This window comes from Pipra filicauda, unplaced genomic scaffold, assembly GCF_003945595.2.
Source record: "Pipra filicauda isolate LSUMZ 115617 unplaced genomic scaffold, ASM394559v2 scaffold142_size1944046_pilon, whole genome shotgun sequence".
Taxonomy (NCBI): domain Eukaryota; kingdom Metazoa; phylum Chordata; class Aves; order Passeriformes; family Pipridae; genus Pipra; species Pipra filicauda.
In genome coordinates, this window is record NW_024103907.1 from 666492 (window position 1) to 688771 (window position 22280).

Below are 22280 nucleotides of genomic sequence, written 5' to 3' on the forward strand. Positions count from 1 at the left end.
AAACTAACCAAAGGGATATTCCATATGCATGCCCAGTATATAAACTGGGGGGAGGGGCCAATCACTGCTTAGGAATAGGCTGGCCATTGGTCAGTGGGTGGTGAGTAGTCGTGTTTTGCATCACTTGTTTTGCTTGGGTTTTATTTCTATCTCTATTTTTGTTGTGTTCCTTTGCATAACAATATTATTATTATTATTATTTCATATTTTAAGCTGTTCTTATCTCAACCCATAGATTTTACCTTTTTTTTCTGATTCTCCTTCCCATCCCACTGGGGGAGGATGGATGAGCAAGCACCTGCATGGTACTTAATTGCCAGCTGGAGTTACACTATAACAGAGTTTTAGTTAAAGCTTCAGTGAAGCAAAAGGAACAGCTTGTACCTTGCTCTTTTAGGACAGGCTAATTTACTTGTCTATCTCTTCATTAGTTATATATGGTACATCGTGGAGCTCCATAGCATTAACAGCAAAATTATTGTCAGATTTTAACTAACGTAAGCTGAGATCCTGGGGAATGTAATAGTAGCTTCAGAATGGTCTGATGTGCTTTACAAGCAGGCACCAACTGTCACCGAATCCTGTTCTGTAAAGTTATTCACACTATGAAAGAAATTGCTAATGTTAGATGTTTGGAGACCTGTTAGGAGAGAAGGGGAATTGCAGGACCCTCAATTCTTGCTTATGCCACTTGCACTTTCCCCATAAAATGCCCACTGTAAACCTTCCCCTTTTCTCCCCAAATTTCTCTCTCCTTATTGTTCTTTGTCTCCATCCCAGGGCAATTCCTACATGAATCACCACTTCTGATCCATTCTCACAAGGTTTTTCATAGCAGCACTGTCCCCAGCCTGCCCCGATCCTACAGCAGCATCTTGCATTTCTCCTACTCCCCAGGCCACAGATGCATTGCTAAATAGGAGAGTGAGGGAAGAAGAAACTGCTCAGAAGCGCAGACAAGCTCATGCCTGCATGTGCTGAGCCAGGTTCTCTGTTAGAGCAGTCCATGGTTGACATATGGAGCAAGTAGTGCACTGGAGGGCAATTTTTGCAATGTAGAGTGACATGGAGTCTCATTCCAAGTGCTAATAATTTTCAGCTCATTACCTTCATGTTCATATTGGACTGGCATTGGAAATGCTTGCCTGGGTCTTGACATTGGCTTGTGTTATCCCACTCTGTGCCAGGCTGGATCTCAGCATAACAGTGTTGATCCACCACAACAAATTGGATTTAAGAGCTGAAGAACTTAAAAGAGCTTTCTGGTTTGCTTTGGTTACTCCTGACAATGCTAAAAACATCTCTTTGAATCATACTGATTGTTTGATGTTTATACAATGTATGTATATGCACACAGGGACATCTCCCAAACAGCAGTAGTGTTGTGGAAAGCTCATCACTTCGGGACATACACAATCATATACAATAAATTATTTGGTTGCATATGTTAGCAAACCCTCTCCTACTGCAGAAAAATGGATCGTTAGATCTGAAAAAGCTTTTTGATTTCTTCTGTGAGAGATCCACAAAAATGGATTTATTGCAGTTTCTCATTAGCTGTGACAAGGATGATGTCAGACAAGTTGTGCATGCCCTGTCCTATAAATAATAAATGAGAAGGACCCTGTCTCCTCTTTCTCTAATGGATTAATGTTATAGCTGGATGGAAAAGGCACAAGCTTCCTTTATGGAATGTAATGGAGCACCAAAATTGTTTAGACTCTGTTGAGTGTATTTATCTCAGGGGCTCCTGCTTGTCCCTTTATCTTGATCTCTGGGCATCTCTCTTAACACGTTGTAAAATTCTATTAAATGGAATAAAAATGAAGTCTTACAGATTTATAAAAAACTCCAAGAAATAACACAAAAAAGTGCTTGTTTTTTTTTAGTCAACACAAACTCTGTAGTATAAAAATCTTCCAAATACCCTTTCAGCATGGCTTCCTATATTAATTATTATTGTAGCAACTCCAGTATGAAATGTGCTTCTCATTTCTTTCTTTCTATTGCAGTGCTTGCAAAGAGAGCTTTGTTGTTATAAGCTTCTCATTAATCATAATTATCACTAATAAGGTGCTGTTTAATCAAGTAGTTCAAAATATTCTGCAGACACTCATGAATGCAACTTTATGCAACCCCTGTTGCTTAATATAGCTCTTTGTGAATAATGTTATTGCTGTTTCATATGTTAAAATGTTCATATTCAGTCCCTTGGTCATTTTCTTTCAATGTTAATCCACCTTTTTAGCATTTTGAATTGGGGGCAAAAAAAGCGCATTGAAAGAGCTCTTAAGAAAGTAATACCTAGAACTGAGTATATTGTGAAGCAATACAAGAAAAGGAAGTGATGTCAAATCATGGGCACACCAAATCTTGGCAGAGTTCTAAGAATATTTTTCAACAGCAGTTGCTGTTGTGAATGGCACCTGCTAAACAAACAGGTGACATTTCAGTGCTTTCATACTGGTTTGCAACATCTGCAAATGACTTAGGTATTCTCAGCTTTTAAAATATTTCCTCCCCACTGTCTTGGTATGCTGATTCAAGGCAAACCTCTGTGTTAATCTCCTTGCTTCTGCAACATTTGGCATTCCTAGATGAAAATTTCAGCATAATATGTCCCAGTTTAGATACAAGCACTCCCACTTATGAAGAAGGAATTAATAGAGATGAATTCCCTGCTTAAGAGCATACTGCTCATAGACAGAAAATGCCATACCATTTGTCATCAATTCTGGCTTACAAAGAGCATAGAGGTAAAACTACTACTGTTCATATCTATCAAATTCTATCCACATGTGTATAAGTATGCAGTGATCATAAAAGTCTCTTCCTGCTTCTTTTATTAAAAAGTAGGCTTGGAGGAAACGAAGAGAAAAAGAAAACATATTAATTTTTTATTAATATCAGTAAATGGAAAAAAAAATTAACCATGCAGCAAACACATCAGAAGTATTTGTCTCTTGGTCTTAATACCCTTTGCCAGGAAGATGAAAAGCACTCATCAGAGGTCATTTCACTCTTGAGTCTGACACAGCTCCCTATCCTTTGAAGGAAAGTTTGGCTGGCTGCTATGTGGAATTGTTCTGGAAAAAGAAGATAGCCTGTAAAATATTCCCCACTTCTAACTTATGGACCTGCCTCTCTCCTGGACACGAGTCATGGAGGCACTCAGGATTAAGTCTGTGTCAGTAACTTTATGCTATATAAAAGTTTTATACAATCTAACTAGCCATCATTATTTAGGTCTTTTGGCCTAAAATGAAACCTTGCTTCCTCTAAGCTCCCACAAATCTCTCAAGACCACTGGGATGTCACAGGGGGCACAGAGGACTGCGAAATGGGTTACCTGAGTGTGTGGCCAAGATCTAGCCTGATTCTGGTCTTGAGCACACACAAGCCGGTATGTATCTGACATGCTGGATTTTGCATCTAGGGTGGAGTGATGCCAGGAACAAGAATAAACTCTGAGAGGAGGGGCTGGAGATCAGCCCTACAGAGAGGGATGGGGATGCTGGTCAGCAGTGAGCCCTGGCAGCCAGGAGGGCAAACCCCATCCCAGTGTACATCAAACAGCATCACCATCTGTGCAAAAGAGGGGATTTTCCTGCTTTATTCAGTGTTGATGTGGCCTCACCTCAAGTACTGTGTACAGTTCTGGGCCCTGCAGTTTGAGAAGGATGTGAAGGTACTAAAATGTATCCCTCATGCATGTTCTTCTCCAGCACTGTGAAGCTGATGTCTCTTTTTGGTTGGCTGATAATGACAGTCTCTAATGGTCCCATGTTGTTTTTTCAGGTTAACTGCTCAGAATTTTCTCCCACAGAAGTTCATAGGTTGACACATTCTGATTTGAATCAAGTGAGGATGATGAGGAGGCACTGTGCAGCTTGTGTCTGAAACCACATCACACAACATGGTCATATGCCTCTACCAGCTGGTGCTAATGGGAAGGAAATTGTAGTAACTTTTTTCTCGTCCCTGCCTTTCATTACTGTCTCTTCCAAAAATATCTTAATGAACTCTACTTTCATAATGAAATACTAAACCAGACAATCTTTCAGCTACTTAAGTGTTACGCTAACACCATGTTCTGCTAACAGGTACTGTAGCAGAACTGTCACTCTCCACACTGCAAGCTATCAATTTTTTACTCAAGTACTGTAATAACTAAACATAAAGTGTTAATCACACATGCCAGACAAGCCCTAGATATAAGATATTGTAAATCTGATGCTGCCTGGTTGACCCTGACAGACACAATATTTTGATGGTTTAGTCTCTGCAGCTGAGATGGCTCGACTTGAGAGTTCTTCAAGGCTGGAAGTTGGAACTAAAGAGGGCTTCTTCTATCTTCCCCAAGTGTTACTGGGTATTGCTGGAGCTTATATACTTTTCCATAGGTCAGGATAAGTCTGGTCCAAAGTAATATTTTCCCTTCTCTCCTCTCCTCACAGGTCTGACGTCTTCATTTAGGCAGCTGTGACATATCTGTAGGTTCCAAATTATGTGATTCCTTCTAATAGTTGCCTTTATTCTAGATTTGATACTACAGTGCTACTATATCAAACAAACAACTATTACAAAATATTTTGTTCCCTAGCCTAAATCAGACAGTCCTGTGGTATGTCTGGGTGCAAGGCAAAATTGATGTATTTTGCTTTTTTACCTTAAGCTGGGCGGTCTTGTGGTGTGCTCAGGTGCAAAACCAGAACAAAATAACCAACATCAACACTGAAATTCCCTGCCAGCTGACTGGACAATAGTTAGCTTCTTTTTTAGGAGACCACACTAAAACAGTTTTTGACTTAATATATCCATTAATTTTTGGTTTATATACTTACACTTAGCAGATCTGAGATGCATGAGTGCACTGCCGATGATGCACAAAGGATCTGCAGTTGTCCAGATCACTTTTTCCCAGTATATAGTACTAACCTCTCTGATTTAGTAAAGATATTTCCTACTAAACCTGCGATTTCATGTTCCAGAGTTCTTGGACAGAGATAACCTAATTTCTTCCAATTAGAGTGAGTTAACTTTAACTCCTAGCTCATTTAGGGAATTTCAGTTTCTGCACTTTTTTTTCTACTAGCCATGTCATCTTGGTTCCCACGTTGAATGCTAAAAATAAAAGTGAGTGCTACTTGCCTTTGTTACTTAGCCTCTGTAATAGGCTGTGAATGAGGCTTTCTAAGAAGCCATATCTCAAATGTGCCTGGAAATCATTTGGAAGCTGCTGCAGAGTAGGAGATGCATATTTTGGTGAAGTAGTACACTGCACATAGTCTGCAGTCCATAAGTGCTTTGAAAGTTTCTGACATGATGAATCAGAGTTCAGTTTCATCAGATGCAGTTATGTCAGCAATACACTCTTGTCTCACCTGGAGATCCCTCAAACCAGGGCTGTCTGTATATCTCATACCTCCTGAAGAACAGAATGACTTGGCAGGCTCATAATGTCATCAAGATTCCTTCATCATAAGCTTTCCATTAATTCAATGTGAAGAAAGGTTCTTTACAAGAGTAATTGAGGACAGGATAAGTATTAGGAAAAGGCTTGGCTTCATTAATGCTCCTTTGAGAGTTGCTAATGAAAGTATTGGGAATATTCTGTAACTGTACACTTGAAATTTTCTCCTCAGGCTTTTGTCAGTCAAACACAGATTTCTGAGTTGTAGTCTAAGAATTTCAATTTACCTCAAACCTTTAACAACAAGATGCTACAAAACACATTCATACAGTCATTCAACCAATCACATTTATGCATAGCTTACACAGGTTAGTGTTTTGTGGCTATCAAGATTTACTGAATTCAAATATCTGTAAACAAAGGAGGGAACCTCCATACAGTAATACAATAATAAATACTCATTTAACAAAAGAAAAAAATATTTTGACACTTGAAAAAGCTTTTTGTCTCAGGACTTTCAAATCACTATGACAAGAAATTCTTTCCAATCCTCATTGCAATCATAAGAATAATGTTGAAAAAGACCCTGTACTGTCTTTAGAAGAGAGAAAGTCTCATCTCAGAACACAGCTACTCCTAGCAGCAGGCTAATATCCTTCCTTCCTGGCCATCTGTGCTGCAAGGTGAACAAAGGGGAATATGCCAGGCCAGATACTACATTGATAGCATACAGGGAACAGTGATGCCTAAACCAAACATAAATTCATTTTACTAATTGAAGACAATTTTTTCTAAACTTCTGAACCCATCTGCTCTTAAATGAAATGTTGAAGTAAGATCAATACCAAGATTTGAACATAGCTAACCCCTTCACTTGAAGGTAAAAACAACAATTGCTTTAAATACAATGTGTGAAAGGATAATTTTCCACATATATGTATTAATTATGATAATTATTTGGATTTTAATTTACTTAATAAGTAAGAAAATTTCCTAAGTATATTTTTTCTTCTTTAAACATTTGAACATAAACAAAGACTCAATTATTTTTGATCATCTAAAACAACTAACACAGGTATTCTGATTCAGTATACTTCAGTATACCTGAGCCTGAACTGCCTGTTAGTTTACAGTGTAGGAGGCAATGCACAAAGAATTCTGATTCGAAGATTAGGTATCCCAAATTTAGGGCATGACTGATCCAACAGTAAATGAATATTTTTCCTAAGTTCATCTTCAGATTAAGTTCATTCACTGTTTCATCTTAAGCGCATGTCTGCAAAGTGCACTTCAGGTGCACCCCAAGACTCTGTGTATCTGTTAAAATGGTTTTCTATATACAGCACAGTATAGTGCCCTTATCCAACCGAGAAGGGTATTTGGTTTTCCTGGTATTTCAGCCATTAGTAATGTCACAAAACAGTAATCAAGGTGTGAGTTTTCGAGCTTACTCTTGAAGAGAAGTGCTTGAGGGACATATTTTTGTAGCTAAAAGAATGATTTTAGCAATCCAAACAAAATCTATTTAAAAGAAAAACATGGGGAAGGAAATCCATAAAGGTACTCACTTCCCTCCCTGTGGAATCAAATTTTCAGAGCATTAGACCAACTACTTTTCCTTCCAGCCCTGTATCACTTACAGAGACTGACTTCGACAAAACCACTACTGGTGTAATTATTCTGGAATTTTAGTATTTTCTGTATAAGGGCTCAGTTCCTATCTTTTCCTTCATCTGGTTTCTCATCAGGGACTCATGAGACTGACACCCCACTGCTAGATAATTCATAAATTTTTGTATTGGCAAGTCTGGACAGAACAGTGTGTTTCAGATACTAGAAATTAGTGTTCAGCTTGGACTTAGTGTACCCTGCTTTGGAGCTAGAAGAGCTTATAAATTAAGCTGTATATCTCTAAATTATATCATATTGGGCAGTCAAGTCATAACTCATATTCCTGCTATTTTTTTCTCAGCCTAATAGCCCTATTGTTTATATGTTTGTGACTGCAGAGCTCTTCAGGCTTCTGTATTATGGTTCATAGACAGCGTCAGTTTCCCATTTCATTGGAAAGCCTGTTAAATGGTTCAGAACTAACACTAAGCACAATGGTTCTCCTTCTGTTTGTCCTTTTGTGTGGCATCCACTGCTTTCGGTTTCAGAGGAGAGGGCTTAAAATCTCCACATTTCTGGAGAACAGTGGTGAGGTTTTAACCACATGGCTCTTTCCCTCAATTTTGTGGGGTTTTTAAAGCCTTTTGCTCCAGCTGCCATGTATTGCTGCATGCAGTCATACTTCTTGAGTCCCCTTTTCCATAAGTGAATTATTGCAGGTCTTGTGTTAAGCACATTTACTTGTTGAGAATTGTGTTTCCTTTGTTCCTCTGAGAAAGAAACGGATGAAGGTGGTACGAGACATTTTTTTTTGTTTCATTTAACTTAGTCTTATTCTTAAGAGCAAGTATTGTACTTTTTTATGCCCCTGAGACTAATTTCCTCTACTTCATGGCTTGTGATAAGAGCCAGCTGATGTATCCATGCAGCACTGAGCTGTGAGGAGATACTGGTTTCATCCTAAGAACAATAGGGCTGTCAGCTCTGCTTGCTGTTATACGGGGTTATTACTGTTCTGCTGCTTCTGGTTTTGGAGCTAGCAGCTGCTCTGTTTGCTCAGGTAACTGAACTCTTTTCCAGGTGCATCCATACCAAAACTACTACTTACCATTATGGCCTTACTTCACTGTTTGTTGCTGGAGGCTGTCTTCTCTCTTTCAGTAATAAAGAAGTTTTCACAATTAGTACATTTCAGTGACTGTCAGTTGACCACCATGCTGTGAGGCAAAGAACAGGAGAGGGGGTTCATTCAGCTTGAGGGCACTACGGAACCTTGCTGCAGATCACAGAGTCATAGAATGGTTTGGGTTGGAAGATCATCTAGTTCCAACCCTCTGCCACAGGCAATGACACCTTTCACTAGGCCAGGTTGCTCAGAGCCCCATCCAACCTGGCCTTGAACACTTCCAGGGATGGAGCATCCACAACTTTTTTTGGGCAATCTGTTCTAATGCCTCACCACCCTCACAGTAAAGAATTTCTTCCTAACATCTAATCTAAACCTACTCTCTTTCAGTTTGAACCTATCCCCCTTGTCCTACAAGACCTACATGGTCTTGTAAAAATCCCTTTCCACGTTTCTTGTACTGGAAGGCCGCAATAAGGTTTCCATGAAGCCTCCTCTTTTCCAGGCTGAAAAATCTCAATTCTCGCAGCCTTTCCTCGTAGGAGAGGTGTTCCATCCCTTTAATCATCTTGGTGGCCTTTCTCTGGACTCACTACAACAGATTGATTGTCCTTACTGTGGGGGGGACCCCAGAGCTGGATGCGGAACTCCAGGCAGAGTCTCACAAAAGCAGAGTAGAGGGACAAGATCACTTCCCTCAACCTGCTTTTGATGCAGCCCAGGATACAATTGGCTTTCTGCACTGCAAGTGCACATTGCTGGCTCCTGTCCAGCCTCTCATTCGCCAGCACCCCCAAGATCTTCTCAGCAGGGCTGTTCTTGGTCTGTTCATCTTCCAGCCTATATTGATACTGAGAGTTGCCCTGACCCAGGTTCAGCACCTTGCACTTGGTCTTGTTAAAACCTCATGGGATTCACATGGGCCCAGCTCTGAAGCTTGTCCAGGTCCCTATGGAAGGCATCCTTTAGTTTCAACCCTCCTTCTGTGGGCCAGGGACACCTTCCACCAGGCCAGGTTGCTCAGAGCCCCATTCAACCTGGCCTTGAACACTTTCATGGATGGGGCATCCACTTCTCTAGGCAACCTCTTCCAGTGCCTCACCACACTCAGTAAAGAATTTCTTCCTAATATCTAACCTAAACCCATCCTCCTTCAGTTTAAAGCCTTTCCCCCTTGTCCTATCAATACACGTCCTTGCAGAAAGTCCCTCTCTAACTTTCTTGTAGGTCTCCTTTAGGTAATGCAAGGCTGCTATAAGGTCTCTCTGGATAACAGACCTTATCATTGTTTTGAACTTGCCTGGGACTCCAGTGTGTGTTCTGATGAGCAATATGTCTGTGCTCATGCTGGTGCAGTTTTTTTCTTCTAAGTCTTGTGGTTTGATTAGGTGCTAAAACTGCCTAAATGTAAACCAGTCGCAATTAATTCCTATTTTCTTAATAAATCACTTTTCTCAAGTATCTGCTTGGGTGCCTGGTTCATGCAGCTAAGGTCAAATACAATGCCAGATTTGTGAATAGCTTGGCAGAGTCTCCTGTGCTTTTTTTTCTTCTCACTCCCCATGTGGCATATAGTTCCCAGCTCAAGGTTAGTTGGGATTTTATTTTGTTTGTCAAACTTACTGCTGTTCTAGGAAACTGTGGCAATTATGGAGTTGCTGGTCAATGCTTATATCAGTCTATGCTGCTCTTTCTGTTGCTGGTGTGACCTTGGAAAGAGTAGGCAAAAACTTACTTTCTTCAAAAAGTGACTACAACATTTGTCCTGATTTTCATCTGTTAAATATTTTTATCTTTGTACATATATTTCTGATGTTTCTTCAAAAAGAAAAGATGCCTATTATGCAAATGCATCACAATCATCACACTCTAGAGAAATAATCACTTTTGTGCAGCTATGATCAATCTCTCCTCTATATAAAAATCAACAAGAGTGCAGCATTTTTATCCATTATAATATGAATAGCATTAACAATATAGTATTAGTATCATTAATACTATCAATAATATTTATATTATTAAAGTATTGGCATTTTTGAAAGCTTTTAGTTTGCTTTTAATATTTAAATTGTATGTGATAAAGCATGAAAGCTCATGTAATGCACAACAGTATAAATACAGAGCCATACATTTTGCTGATGGCAGTGATTTATATCTGCTGATGGCATGGACCACCCATATCAGTTGAATTTGCTACACAAAAACTGTCTAGACAATAAACACATTAAGGACATATCTATTTTACTTCCAACATTTCTAGTTTGCTGGCACATTATTATATTGCACTCTATCAGGTCCATCTCAAATTTCTGCAGAATACCTATCTCAGAAGCAGCTCTTTACATTTGTGTGTTACCTGCAAATGTGTGATAGTCTTGAATTTAATTGGATAGAAATGCATTTTGAACTCAGATAGTATACTTGTGTGCTGACAGGAATAATTTGTATTTAAGAAGCATCTGTCTTTTCAAAATTTTAATACCTGGACAGTCTTTTTCTTCAAGGTTCAGCTGCTTTCTTTGGACTATGTACCAGTCCTTGTTATATTTGTAGTGAGTCTGTTCTAGGCTCATTCAGACCTACTTCTACTATTGCATGGAGTAGGATCCAAATCATGAGAAATAAACCTGTCATAAGTTCCTGCCTAATAAATCCAGGAGTAAGCCGAATTCAGTGAAATGGGGGAGCCATTCTGTGTTTGTAACGATATATGGGAGTTATCCCTGAGATGACTCCATACTATTTGAGATCACAGATTTGACCTTGGGCATATTTTATTTCCAGATTGTTCTGCCTCTCTTGGCATTCATTTGTCAGCCTTCAGTTCTGCCAGATATCCTTGCTTTTTCCTTTTTAAAGGGACACTTCTCTCATGCTAAGCAGTTTAGCAGAATGCAAGTTTTTAGTTTGTGTCACTGACACATATCCCTGTACTTACTGGTAAAACCATTATTGGTAAAACCAAAATGATGTCATATGTATGAGATGTGAGTTGTACATTTCCATTCAATTTACAGTTTACTAAGAAAGCAGTTTTGGAGAAGAATGAAATGTCCTATAACAAAATACTTTTGTTCCACCCCATTTACACATGGACTGTTTGTACCTATGGTACTGAAAGGAGCCATGATTAGGGTGAGGTAGTTGTACCACAGCATATCCTTGAACCTTGAAGACAAATGCTAGGTTCAGTCAAGGTTACCCATGAGTGCAGCAGATGGATGGGGTATCTTTCGCTGTGCACATCCCACTAGTGACCCAGCTATGCTGCAGCTCTGGTCAGCTCAGCTTGCTCTCATGCTATGCTGTTCACAACTGCTTTCCTGCTTGAGGATATATATACCTCCTGTTGTTGTGGACTTGTTTATTCCAACAGAAGTTACCATAAGCAATAATGTCTTGTGATCAAATTGCGGGTTTAGACTGTATAAAACATCAATTGAGCATTAGCTACTGCTTGCTTTGTACACAAATTTTTTCCTCCAAATTTTGGATTGTGTTCAGTAATTCTGATGGCTCTTGTATGCTTCCCATGCTACTGGATGGACTATTAACAGTTTTGATTTAGTTACTGTGAAGGAAAGAAACTAAGTACATGTTTCATTTAGACTTGATCCTAATATTAAAAGGGTGGATGAGGAGTGAACAGATAGATAATCAGACAACCAGTAATAGTTTTGGAACAGAAATTTCTGGAGCAGTATTAATATGCAGCTACCTGATTTGCAGGCAAAATTAGGTATTTTTGTAGCTATATCTGTGGCTCCTACCTAGAACTAATCACAGGCATCCACAAAATTGAAGATTGTTTTTACAGTTTGACTGCTAAACCTCCTCCGCCAAAATTCAATTAAAGACAGGCATAAAATCCTGCAGCAAAGGTGTTTTCTTTTAAAAACTAATAAATCCCACAGTAGAAAATTGGTATAGGCAATGGTTGTAACTGGTTTTTTTTCCAGGAGAAATTTATGGTTGTCTGTACTCATAAATTCAATGACAGTATGTTCTCAGATGCTGCAGCTCAATATCATATAAAACCATAAGATGGTAACCTGTGTGACCAGCTCAGGCACAGAAGATGTGTGAGGTCAGCAAGTTAAGTGTGCCAGGATAAATCTGTATCTGGTATCTGACAGCCAAGTTGGCTTTCTTTCTTACCGTGGGAGACGACACAGACATGACTGTGTTGAAATCTTTCTAGGATTGTAATGTGATCTGGTAGCAAACTGACAACACCTTTTGGTCACATCTATGCTGGCAAGACCAAGTGCCTTCGAGGACTATTGGAATTGTTTGCCACTCTAGAGATGTCATTTCCCACTGTGATGTAACTTGCTCTTCTGCTAGGCAAACTGTTTATTGCATTAATGATTTTTAGGCTGTTTTCAGGTAGTTTGGACCTATCCATTTTCTTAACAAGGTGTCATTGTCAAAAATTCTAGAAGATATTTTTCTTTTCCTGGATGTGTCACTACCAAGAACAGGTAACATATCAAGGGGCAACATAATAAAGGACAGTGTTTGAGAGGCCAAATCTAGAAATAGAATGGAGTCTGAGAAAGTGTGTCACTCACTAATTGTGGAGGGGCTGTCTCTTAGTCATAATTAGCTTTCTATTATAGCATATTTTTCCTTTATCCTTCTTCAATGCAACTGAAGCTGCTCAAATAACTTTAAATGTTTTTCATGTGTGATTTTTTAATGATGCTTTAGGGGAATCAGTATAAGATGGCTGGTCTTCCAACTGTGGCTGCACATGTAGTTCCCTTAAGCCTGACTTCCCACTGCTGCCAAAATGCCTATTCTTAGCAGTCTCCTCCCAACTGCAACTCATTATGCAGCTGTAACCGTTTTGTTTTCTATGAAATAATTCCTACCTGAGCAAATGGGGCTGGACTTGTAGGCCCTTTGCTTAAGTCTTTATTACTTAAGTGTGACTTCATATGGACTTTTCTTTGGAATATGAGCTAGATATATATCTCATCATCTGCAGAAAAAAAATTAGATTGAAACCATTTAGTTTATTATACTAAGTTAAATTCTTCATGATTCTTGCTAGAGTAAGCATGCATTCAGAATTCATATACTTTGACATTTCATTTACTAACTGAGTAGGTAAAATCATTAAGTATTAAAAAAAAATAGTCAAGTCACAAATTCTACTTCCCTTTCTTTCATACCAGTTGTGTTTCAATATCATACTTACACAGTAAACTAATTCATCTTTTGTCATTTAGCCATAGTTGTTTTCCTTTCTGGGTCAGGAAAGAATGTCAGTGCATTGCTGTTTGAGGAGGGACATACGCAACTGCACACAATGAAAAGACTTGCCAACACTGTCAGAGGCTCAGAGAAGGATTTAAATTTGCACAAATGCAGAGCAATAATGGAACACCACTGTTGTCCTCCTAGCTCTCTCAAACATACCTTCCTTGGGTACTAACTTATAAAGTATATTGAGGTATACTGTTTTCTGCAGCTTGACAGCTCATGCCTTGCCTCACTTATTCTGGTGCTATAAAATCCAGTGTATCAGCTTGAAGGAAATAGTTACTAAAGGTATGAGCAGCATAGAGCAGATGTTGATTTATATAGCTTAGGAGTGGGGATTAGCTGGGGAGAGTTTGAATCCTCCCAGTGGAAAGTCATTGCAAGCTAGTTAATCTCTTCCCCTAGCTGCAAGCCATTTGAATAGAAGGGCAGAACCCTTCTCCATAAATATTCTGCTCAGCCCGTTATTTTCTTTGATGGCATAATTTTATGTCAAGACCGTAATATATATCGTAGAGCAACATATATCCTAGAATAATTGCCCACTGTACTGGTTTTAGCTGAGACAGAGTTAATTTTCTCCCTAGTAGCTAGTACAGCACTGTGGTTTTGAATTTAGTATAAGAATAATGTTGATAATACACTGATGTTGTAGTTTTTGCTCAGTAGTGCTTACTCTAAATCCAGGACTTTTCAGTTTTCCGTGCTCTGTCAGCAAGGAGGTGCACAAAGGAACAGAGCTGGGACAGCGGAGCCAAAGCGGACAAAGGGATATTCCATATCATGGAATGTCAGGCTCACCATATAAACTGGGATGTATTGGCCATGAGGGGTGAATCGCTGCATGGGCTGGACATTGGTCAGTGGGGGGTGAGCAATTGTTTTGTGCATCACTTGTTTTCTTGGGTTTTATTTCTGTCTCTCTTTTTGCTGTATTCCTTTGCATTACATTATTATTATTATTATTATTTCAATTATTAAGCTGTTCTTATCTCAGTCCACAGGTTTCACCTTTTTCCCTAATTCTCTTCCCTATCGCATCATGAGTGGCTGCGTGGTGCTTAGTTGCCAGCTGGCATTAAACCATGACACCTGTTTAGTCAGTGTACTTACAGCTATGTGTTTGTCATTGTATTGATTGTATATATTAAAGTGGAGGAGAAGCAGAAAATTTCACTGCTCTTTCTCAGTTCTCCATGTGCTTGAAAGTAACACACAAGGCAGTTTATAATTAGTATCATGACTCACTCAATACCACTAACTGCAACTATGCCCTCAAAGGAAATGACTTTTTCATACCGTTCTGTTCAATTCTGTTTTGTATTAATAGCCCTCCCATTTTCTCATGTGTCTCTTCTTCTAGAACTCCTGAGCTGATATTAAGAAGTGTCTTCTAGCAGGTGTGAGTCAGACCTTTGGGCTTTGCAAATACCCTTCCAACTGTGCTTGCTTCCAGAAAAAAAGGAAGACAAAGAAGAGGCAGCAGCTTCCAGAATTCCACTCCTTTTCTAGAAGATAAATATAAACCAACTGCACAAGAAGATAGCCTGAATTCAGTTAAAGAAACTAAACTTGCTTTCTGAGATCTGTCCTGCTACGTCTGTTTCTGATTGTAAGACAATGGACTTCTGTGAGCAATTAAGAATGTGGCTTTAAAAGAAAACTGGAGAAGTGGCAGATGGTGAAGCACAGAGACATCTTGGATAGATCAAGGATGAAGTGAACATTGAGTGGACTTTCATGTGCTTGGGCTTTCTGCTGTCCACTGAAGACATGATCAGCAAAAAAGATTAAAAATAACTTTCTAATTAATAAATCCAAGGTCTACTTCATGTTCCTATCAAGAAGATATCAAAGAAAAAGAGACAATGGAGATCGAGGATAAGAACAGGTAAAAAAAAAATTAAATTCTGAAAGAATTTACTGTTAGGCTGGCATATTCTTGCTCAACCCTGCATGGTCAGAATTTAAAGAATGAGTCTGATTCTTGCCTAGTGTTTGTACAAAATTGCTACTTTTAAAGGTGAAATTAATTTCTTAAGTAATAGATAGGTGCCAGGTTCTGCAGCATTTACTTATGAATTATCTCTGAGAAATTAATGAGAACTACTTGAAAAAACTAATCACACTTTTGAGTAATGGATTCATAGTCTAACTTTCAATGTACACATACAGTCTCCACTGAAGCATTTTTGGAAGACAAGTGAAAGTTTCTTTCCTGTATTTGCCTAACTCTGAATTCAACATATTGTTTTACCAGAATGAATCTATAATCTTGTCAACAGCTAAAAAGCAAAGCAAGTTCTTCACATGAACAGTGTCCAAACAAATCTTATGAGATAAATGTTTAGTTGTTTTAAGTTACAACATGTTAAGTTGTAATTAGAAGTGTTCTTATTTTCTGTCAGTGGTCTTGCAGGAAGACAGCTTCCACCCTCAGCCTTGCAATCTGCAGAACCCCCACTGATGGGCAGCTCTGTAACCTACAGCCTCCATTTTTTCCTGTGTGTTAAGAAGGCGGGCTTTGCATTCTGGTAGACAGTTGTTAGCAACAGCTGACTACTCTTTCAGGATCTGTTCCACTGGCTTCCTGAGTAATTCTGTGAAAATTCATGGAAATTATGTATTTCCTTTGCCAGATGACTGTGGGATAGAAAATCTGGGGGGTTGAATCTCTCTCTTTTTCTTCTTGTTACTTAACTAGGCCCTTCAATGCAAATTTTATATATCTGGGAATCTCTGAGGTTTAGGCATTGGACAAACTATCTGTGCAGCAAGGTCTTCTATAATCCAGTGACATATGAAGGCCTTTGTAAAGACCTAGTCGGATGGTCAACATGGTTGGTAGCTAGGACTGAATTGGGACCAGAAACAAAAGTACAGAACTGACATGGACAAGAGCTGGAAAGTATGGAATGTCCCAGATTGAGTCGCAGGGCCAATATTAAAGCTGGAGACTGTGCATTGGACAGAGGACGGACTTAATAAATCATCAGAGCTGTTGCCAGCAAGAGGCAAACAGGCTTGACACATGTTTGGCTTCTATGTGAGTGGCTCAACCTATTCTGCTAAAAGCAGATTTCTTACATGAGAATTATTCTTGTTGCCAACAATTAAAAATTCTATATGTCAGTATTGACATTCTTGGATACTATTAAATGATGGGCTTTGTTCCACCCAGATCATCAATGACAAATATCCTGTCGTGTCAGTTATGTAGTGATTTTTGCTCATGCAGTTTATGGGTTTTTTTGCAACTCTCAGTTAAACTGAGTTTCCCTTAGACTATGTAGTGATATTTCAGAAGCCCTTCACTGTATTTCTTTTTGATTTCAGTATCATTCAATTACAAAAAAAATAAAAGATTTCAAAAATTTTTGTACAGTACTTTACCTAAGCTTTAATATCGATATCGTACCCAGCTCTTTTTAAAGGTAGTCAAGTGTCAGTTTTCAAACTGACAGTTTTCAAACTGCCTCTGTAGGTGTTCTGTTCATTGTGTCACTGTCCTTTAACTTTGCAGAAAACTCCCTTAACTTCTACACATTTCCTGCTTCTCTTGTGTGCAAATATGCAGAGATATGCCAAGGGACATCATGTATCTCTTCTGTCACACTGACAGAAATGTAAACAATTATTATGGCATTTATGAAAGCCATTAGCCAGCTAATGTAATTTTGACCATGTATTTCACTAAAACAGTCAGGACGTCTTTATGTCTTATCCTTACTGAAGCTACAGGCTAGCACACAGTCCCTTCTGAAAATATGACAGCTGCCTCGTGCTTTGTGTTTCAGCTCCATCAAACTGAGCCAAATTAACTCAGTTCAAATAGTACGATTTTATTAAATTGGGTGATGGCATCAGAACTGGGGTTAGGGGTGAGTGTGGAAGAAGTTCCATCAGTAAATTGGAAAGAAGAGTGAAATGCAGTGAGGCTGTAAGAAGCCTGTAAGTACTTGATGTCTTATCCCATGCCACTTTATGCAGGACAGGACATGTAAACACAGCCTCTGGTTCCCAATGAACAATGCTGCAACTCTTGTGTATGAGGTTAGTGTTTGGAGGAGTATTTACTTGTAGCTATTACACCTGTATGGTGGGACTTGTCACACAACCCAGGAATCCCTTTCACTTCCTTTCTGTGTTTTCCCAGAAGAGGATGCCCTTTGTTCTTTCTTGCCCTTTTCCTCCCTTCCTCTCACTAGGCCTTACACATGGCTCATGTTTCTTCTTCTGTGCCATCCGTCCTTCCGTTTCTGAAGGTTAAATTGTTGCTTGTATTTCTGCATGGAACCCTGTTAAGAGGGAGAGAGAACTGATACAGAGGTGGAAAAGAGCTAGGGTAGTCTGATGTAGAGACACTTGCAGAGGATCTTGAAGTATCTTTTCATAATTTAAGAAAACTACTTGTATTTCCTTCTGTTTGTATTTCCTTCTGTTTGTATTTCCTTCTGTTTGTATTTCCTTCTGTTTGATATTCTAATTTTCTCTATATACATGGGGCTCTGTTCACTGCTATCTAGAAAATATTATGAAATTTTGGAGAATGATTAGATGCAGTATTCAGAGGTAATAGGGATCAATAAATACTTCTTAAAATATTTTATACATCGGTAATCTGGGGCCATTTTAGTTATTGAGTGGATTTTCCTCACTTATATGGAAAGATAATAGCTTCATTAAGTACTCTGGAACTGAAATAAGAAAAATATCTTAAGGTTGTACGGGGAAAACCCCCACCTTTGATAAGCTGATGACTGTGTCCTAAATGGAAGCAAAAAACCTAGGCGCCTACATTAGGCACTGAAATCAATTTGCAGATTTAGGCATTGCTTTTTTGATGTTTCAAGGTTAAAGTGGGTGTTCTAAATCTAGCTCTTTTGTTGGCACCAAAGGACAAAATAAAGTACCACCAGTAATTTAACATATTGCCTATTAAAAATGTATGCCAACAGCAACCCTTGCAACACTGTAGTCCCTCTGAATGCAATTCTCTAAAGATCAACTGAGGAGTTTATTTTTATCATTTGGTTTAATCTTTTGCATAATTTGAAATCCCAAGCATTTTGTGCTGGTATTTTGTTATCTGTACCATCCAGAATAGAAAACTCTGTGATTCTTAGTAATTCAAATTCGTGGAGTAATGGTTACTGTGCTATAGTTAAGAGTAAGTTTAGGCCCTCTCTTCGAGGACTTAACCTAAAGTAGTCTTTTCCTAGAGGTGGATCTAAGAAAAAATTTTATTTCAGCATTTGAGATTTTGAAATCCTATCATTTATTTGTGCCTATTATTGCTCTGTTCTTTATTTGTAAAGAATAAACTGAAACAAGTTTTATAGTTCTTTTAAGTACTTTCCATTAGCATTTGCTTAGTGCCATCAAGGAACTCACTTGAACATTAAAGCAAATAACTGAGAGATCAAAATCATCAGGTGAAAATAAGTGTCTATTCCTGGCCTCTGTGCCCTTTGAACTTTTGCTTGTTTTTAGTAGTATTCAAAAGTATCCTGCTCTGTTGATATTTGACATGTAGAAACTCATCAGCTTGAAAAAGGAATAAAATGATGCTTTCTTCCAGTTCTTTAATGTTTGATTAAGCCATGATCTTAACAGATATTTTGCTTAGAAGCTGCCAATAAAGGTTTCACATGAGGAATGCAAGTAAAAATCTGCAGAGTGCAGATTCAAACTCACTGCAACAATCTAAAATAAAATAATTTCATCAAATTACTTAATTTGTGCAATAAATTTTAGGGAAAAAAACCTAGATATTTTGTTTGAATCAAACACTTCACAGGCCAGAGTTGTGTGTGTTTTTTGTTTTGTTTTGGTTTGGTTTTGTTTTTTTGTTTTTTTGCTTTTTTTTCTGCTAGTGGAGCTATTTGAATAAAACAGAAACTGTCCAGTAAGGGACAGTCATTGGCACATGTGTCATCAACAAATGGTAGGTTTACTTTCAAACTTCTTGAAAAGGCATTAGTAAGCACAGACAGAGCAAGCTCCTGGCACTGACTATAGACCAATGCAATCTGTAACTTTTGACTGCCGAGAAATATATACAATGTAATGTTTAAAGCATCTGTTTTTAACACTTAAGGAATTGATTTAAGAATGAAGGTGAGCGCCTGCTGTGTCACGGAAAGTTTTGCTTTCATGTTTGGTGCGCACTGTCTCAAATCTAGATGTAGTTGTTGAGTCACTGCTACTTGCTGCCAGCACTGCAGAACACTACTTGCTGTGCTGGAAGCCACTGCTGCAGCGGGTTTCCTCTGGCATTACTGACCTAGGTATGTTTGTTTCTTATCACCCCCCACACCCCTTTTTCAGGCTCCATTCCATCTTTCTAAGCATACCGGCAAGGAAGGAAGGGACTTGCATCCATTTTTTCTACTACTGCAGGCTTATTTTAAACAATTGGAAAGATGAGGTGACTCTGCAACACAGAATTTTCTGTTTTTAAGGAAATGTCACTATGAAAATGGCTTAAATTTCATTTTATAAAAGTACTTTAATGTTGCAGAGACTCTTACAATTTTTTTTTTATTCCATGTCCCTACTTTATGAGTTATATGACTTCATTCTGAGCCAAAGAGAACTTTTGTTTATAGCCTCAGGAAAATTTTCCTTATGTATTTTTAAATCTAAATGCTGTTCTGCTTGGAAAAGTGGTTATAAAAATGTTACTATAGGAATTTTCATATACCATATTAAAAAGTTCTCAAATCAGTCCCAACCCTTACATATCTAAAAGCTGGGATTTTTTTCTAACTACCATGCCTCCAAAATTCCTAACTGGTAAGGTCAAATGACTTTTTTTTTTAGCATTGTCATATAAAATCATTATTATTAGTTCTGCATAACAAATTTGTATGTGATACCTCTAAACTTCACTAAGATTACTCAGCTTCCATGTTTTCCAAAGGGATAATTGAAATAAAAAAAAAAAAAGTGTTGGTTTTGTTTTGGTTTTGTTTTGATTTTTTTGTTTTTATTGTTGCAAGAATCTGCAAACTGGAATATGTACTCTCTTTTCAGTCAGATAGAATAACTTCTATATAGTCAGTTTTCTAGTATATTTTTATTTAGATATCAGGAAAAATAAGGTTTATAAAGGTCACTGTCATAAGCTGTAAAAAGATAGACTTTGGTAATAGATAACAGGATATGTATAAATCACTCTGTAATAAGAAAAGATTTATATTCTACTTTTCTTGCCAGATGAATGGCCAGGATGTTACTGTCAGAATCAACATGGTAATTAAGGAGTGGCTGTAAAGTCCAATTAAGTTTCTGCAAACAGGTTTCTACTGGAACTGTACTTGGAATACTTCTATTCTCTTCTCCTTTTTTGTAAACTTTGAGAAGAGCTCATTTGCCCCCATTCTTTTGATCTGGTATCAGTACTGGTGTTCATTTTCCTTATCTTTGTTACTGAAATCAACAAATGCTCTTGTTAGGAAACAATGCCACGAAATTGGTAATTTTGGCATCACTGAAACCAGCAGGACTCTTGCTATCATCAACAGCAACATCTAGACAATAAATAAAATGGGACTGGATGCCAGGGAAGGGGGCAGAATTCTAAGGGTAAGGGGCATAGCACATCTATAGGGATATAGCATGTCTAAAATCTTTAGCCCCAAACCAAAATGTCCTTGTCTGTTCTGCTCGTGGAGAGTTGTCCCTGGTTTATGAACCTTGCCTGACCATTTTCTTTAAGACTGATAGTTACAGGTATCAGTTACAGTAGTTACAGGTCAAAAGTGTGTCAAGGAGCATGACAACAATTAGTGTGGATGGTCAAAGGGCAACTTCGGAACACATGTCCTAGTCATTCTTATTTTTTTAATACAGTGGTACTAAGAGGAGAAACATCTTGCTTCCATCTGGATGGACAGAAAAAAATACAGACCAAGGACAGAAATTATTAAAAAGTAAAAACAGAATAAAAAACATGCAATAAAGGAGAGGCAAATGAAGTATGTCCAATAGTAAATAGAAATGGGACGTTCAATCCTGACAGTGCCAAACAGTCTCCCTTGTAACAAGGGGATCAGATTTATGAGCAGAACAGGTATGGCTATTTTCCAATAGCTCAGGAGTACAACTCCTTTGCCCAGAACCTTGAACCTCCAGTTCTGTATCACCAGTTCTTTCCAGCTCTTCCCTCTCTATAACAGATGTCACATCCTAGTCAGAATCTGTGGTACACAGTTACTTTTCCTCCAATATTAATGTTAAATCATCACAGGACATAGTTTGTGGGTATTGTCTTGTCATGTGATATGACATAGATTGGGGAACTGATAGCAGGATTGTCTGTGCCCCTGAATGCATCCCACCATTTGAGAAGTTTCTCACAGAGAGGTGGCTGACAGTTCAGATAGCTCTGTTTTCCTCCTGGGTCCTCTTCAAACCATTGTTCATGCTTCATAAAATGATAAATCACTGCCGTGATCCCAGGCAGAGAAGAGGAATTAAATTTTGCCAGTGTGTCTTGGTGGTTCACAACTGGTCTGGAAACTATTTTAGCAGCTGCTATGGATGGAACTGCACCCTTCTGCAGGTATCAAGACTTAAAAAGATAAACATTAAGAAATTAGAAGGCAACCTTCTCATTCCTTTGGTATGAAAAATTCTGTGATGACAAACTCTGAAGGGGATGTAACAAAATGGAAAGTTAAAAACATGAAATGATAGAAGAATGAACAAAGCCCTAAACAAAAGCAAAAAGTTAAAACCATCTTGTTTGTGTTAAAATAGTTCTTGTGTTATTTCTGGTGAAAGCAGGATCAGATCCACAAAATGTCTAGCATTTTCATATAATCCTGTAGAATTCGATAAACAAATATTACT

At 38.3% G+C, this 22280-nt stretch overlaps 1 protein-coding gene across 1 annotated transcript in view; it reads left to right on the forward strand.

The window, feature by feature from the left end:
• SACS (sacsin molecular chaperone) overlaps positions 1-22280 on the forward strand; it is a 62235-nt gene that overhangs the window by 4117 nt on the left and 35838 nt on the right. Inside the window, exon 2 of the mRNA XM_027713689.2 lies at positions 14785-15312. Coding sequence (XP_027569490.1) covers positions 15290-15312 — 23 coding nt within the window. The 5' untranslated portion in view covers positions 14785-15289. The remainder of the gene's footprint in view (positions 1-14784; positions 15313-22280) is intronic.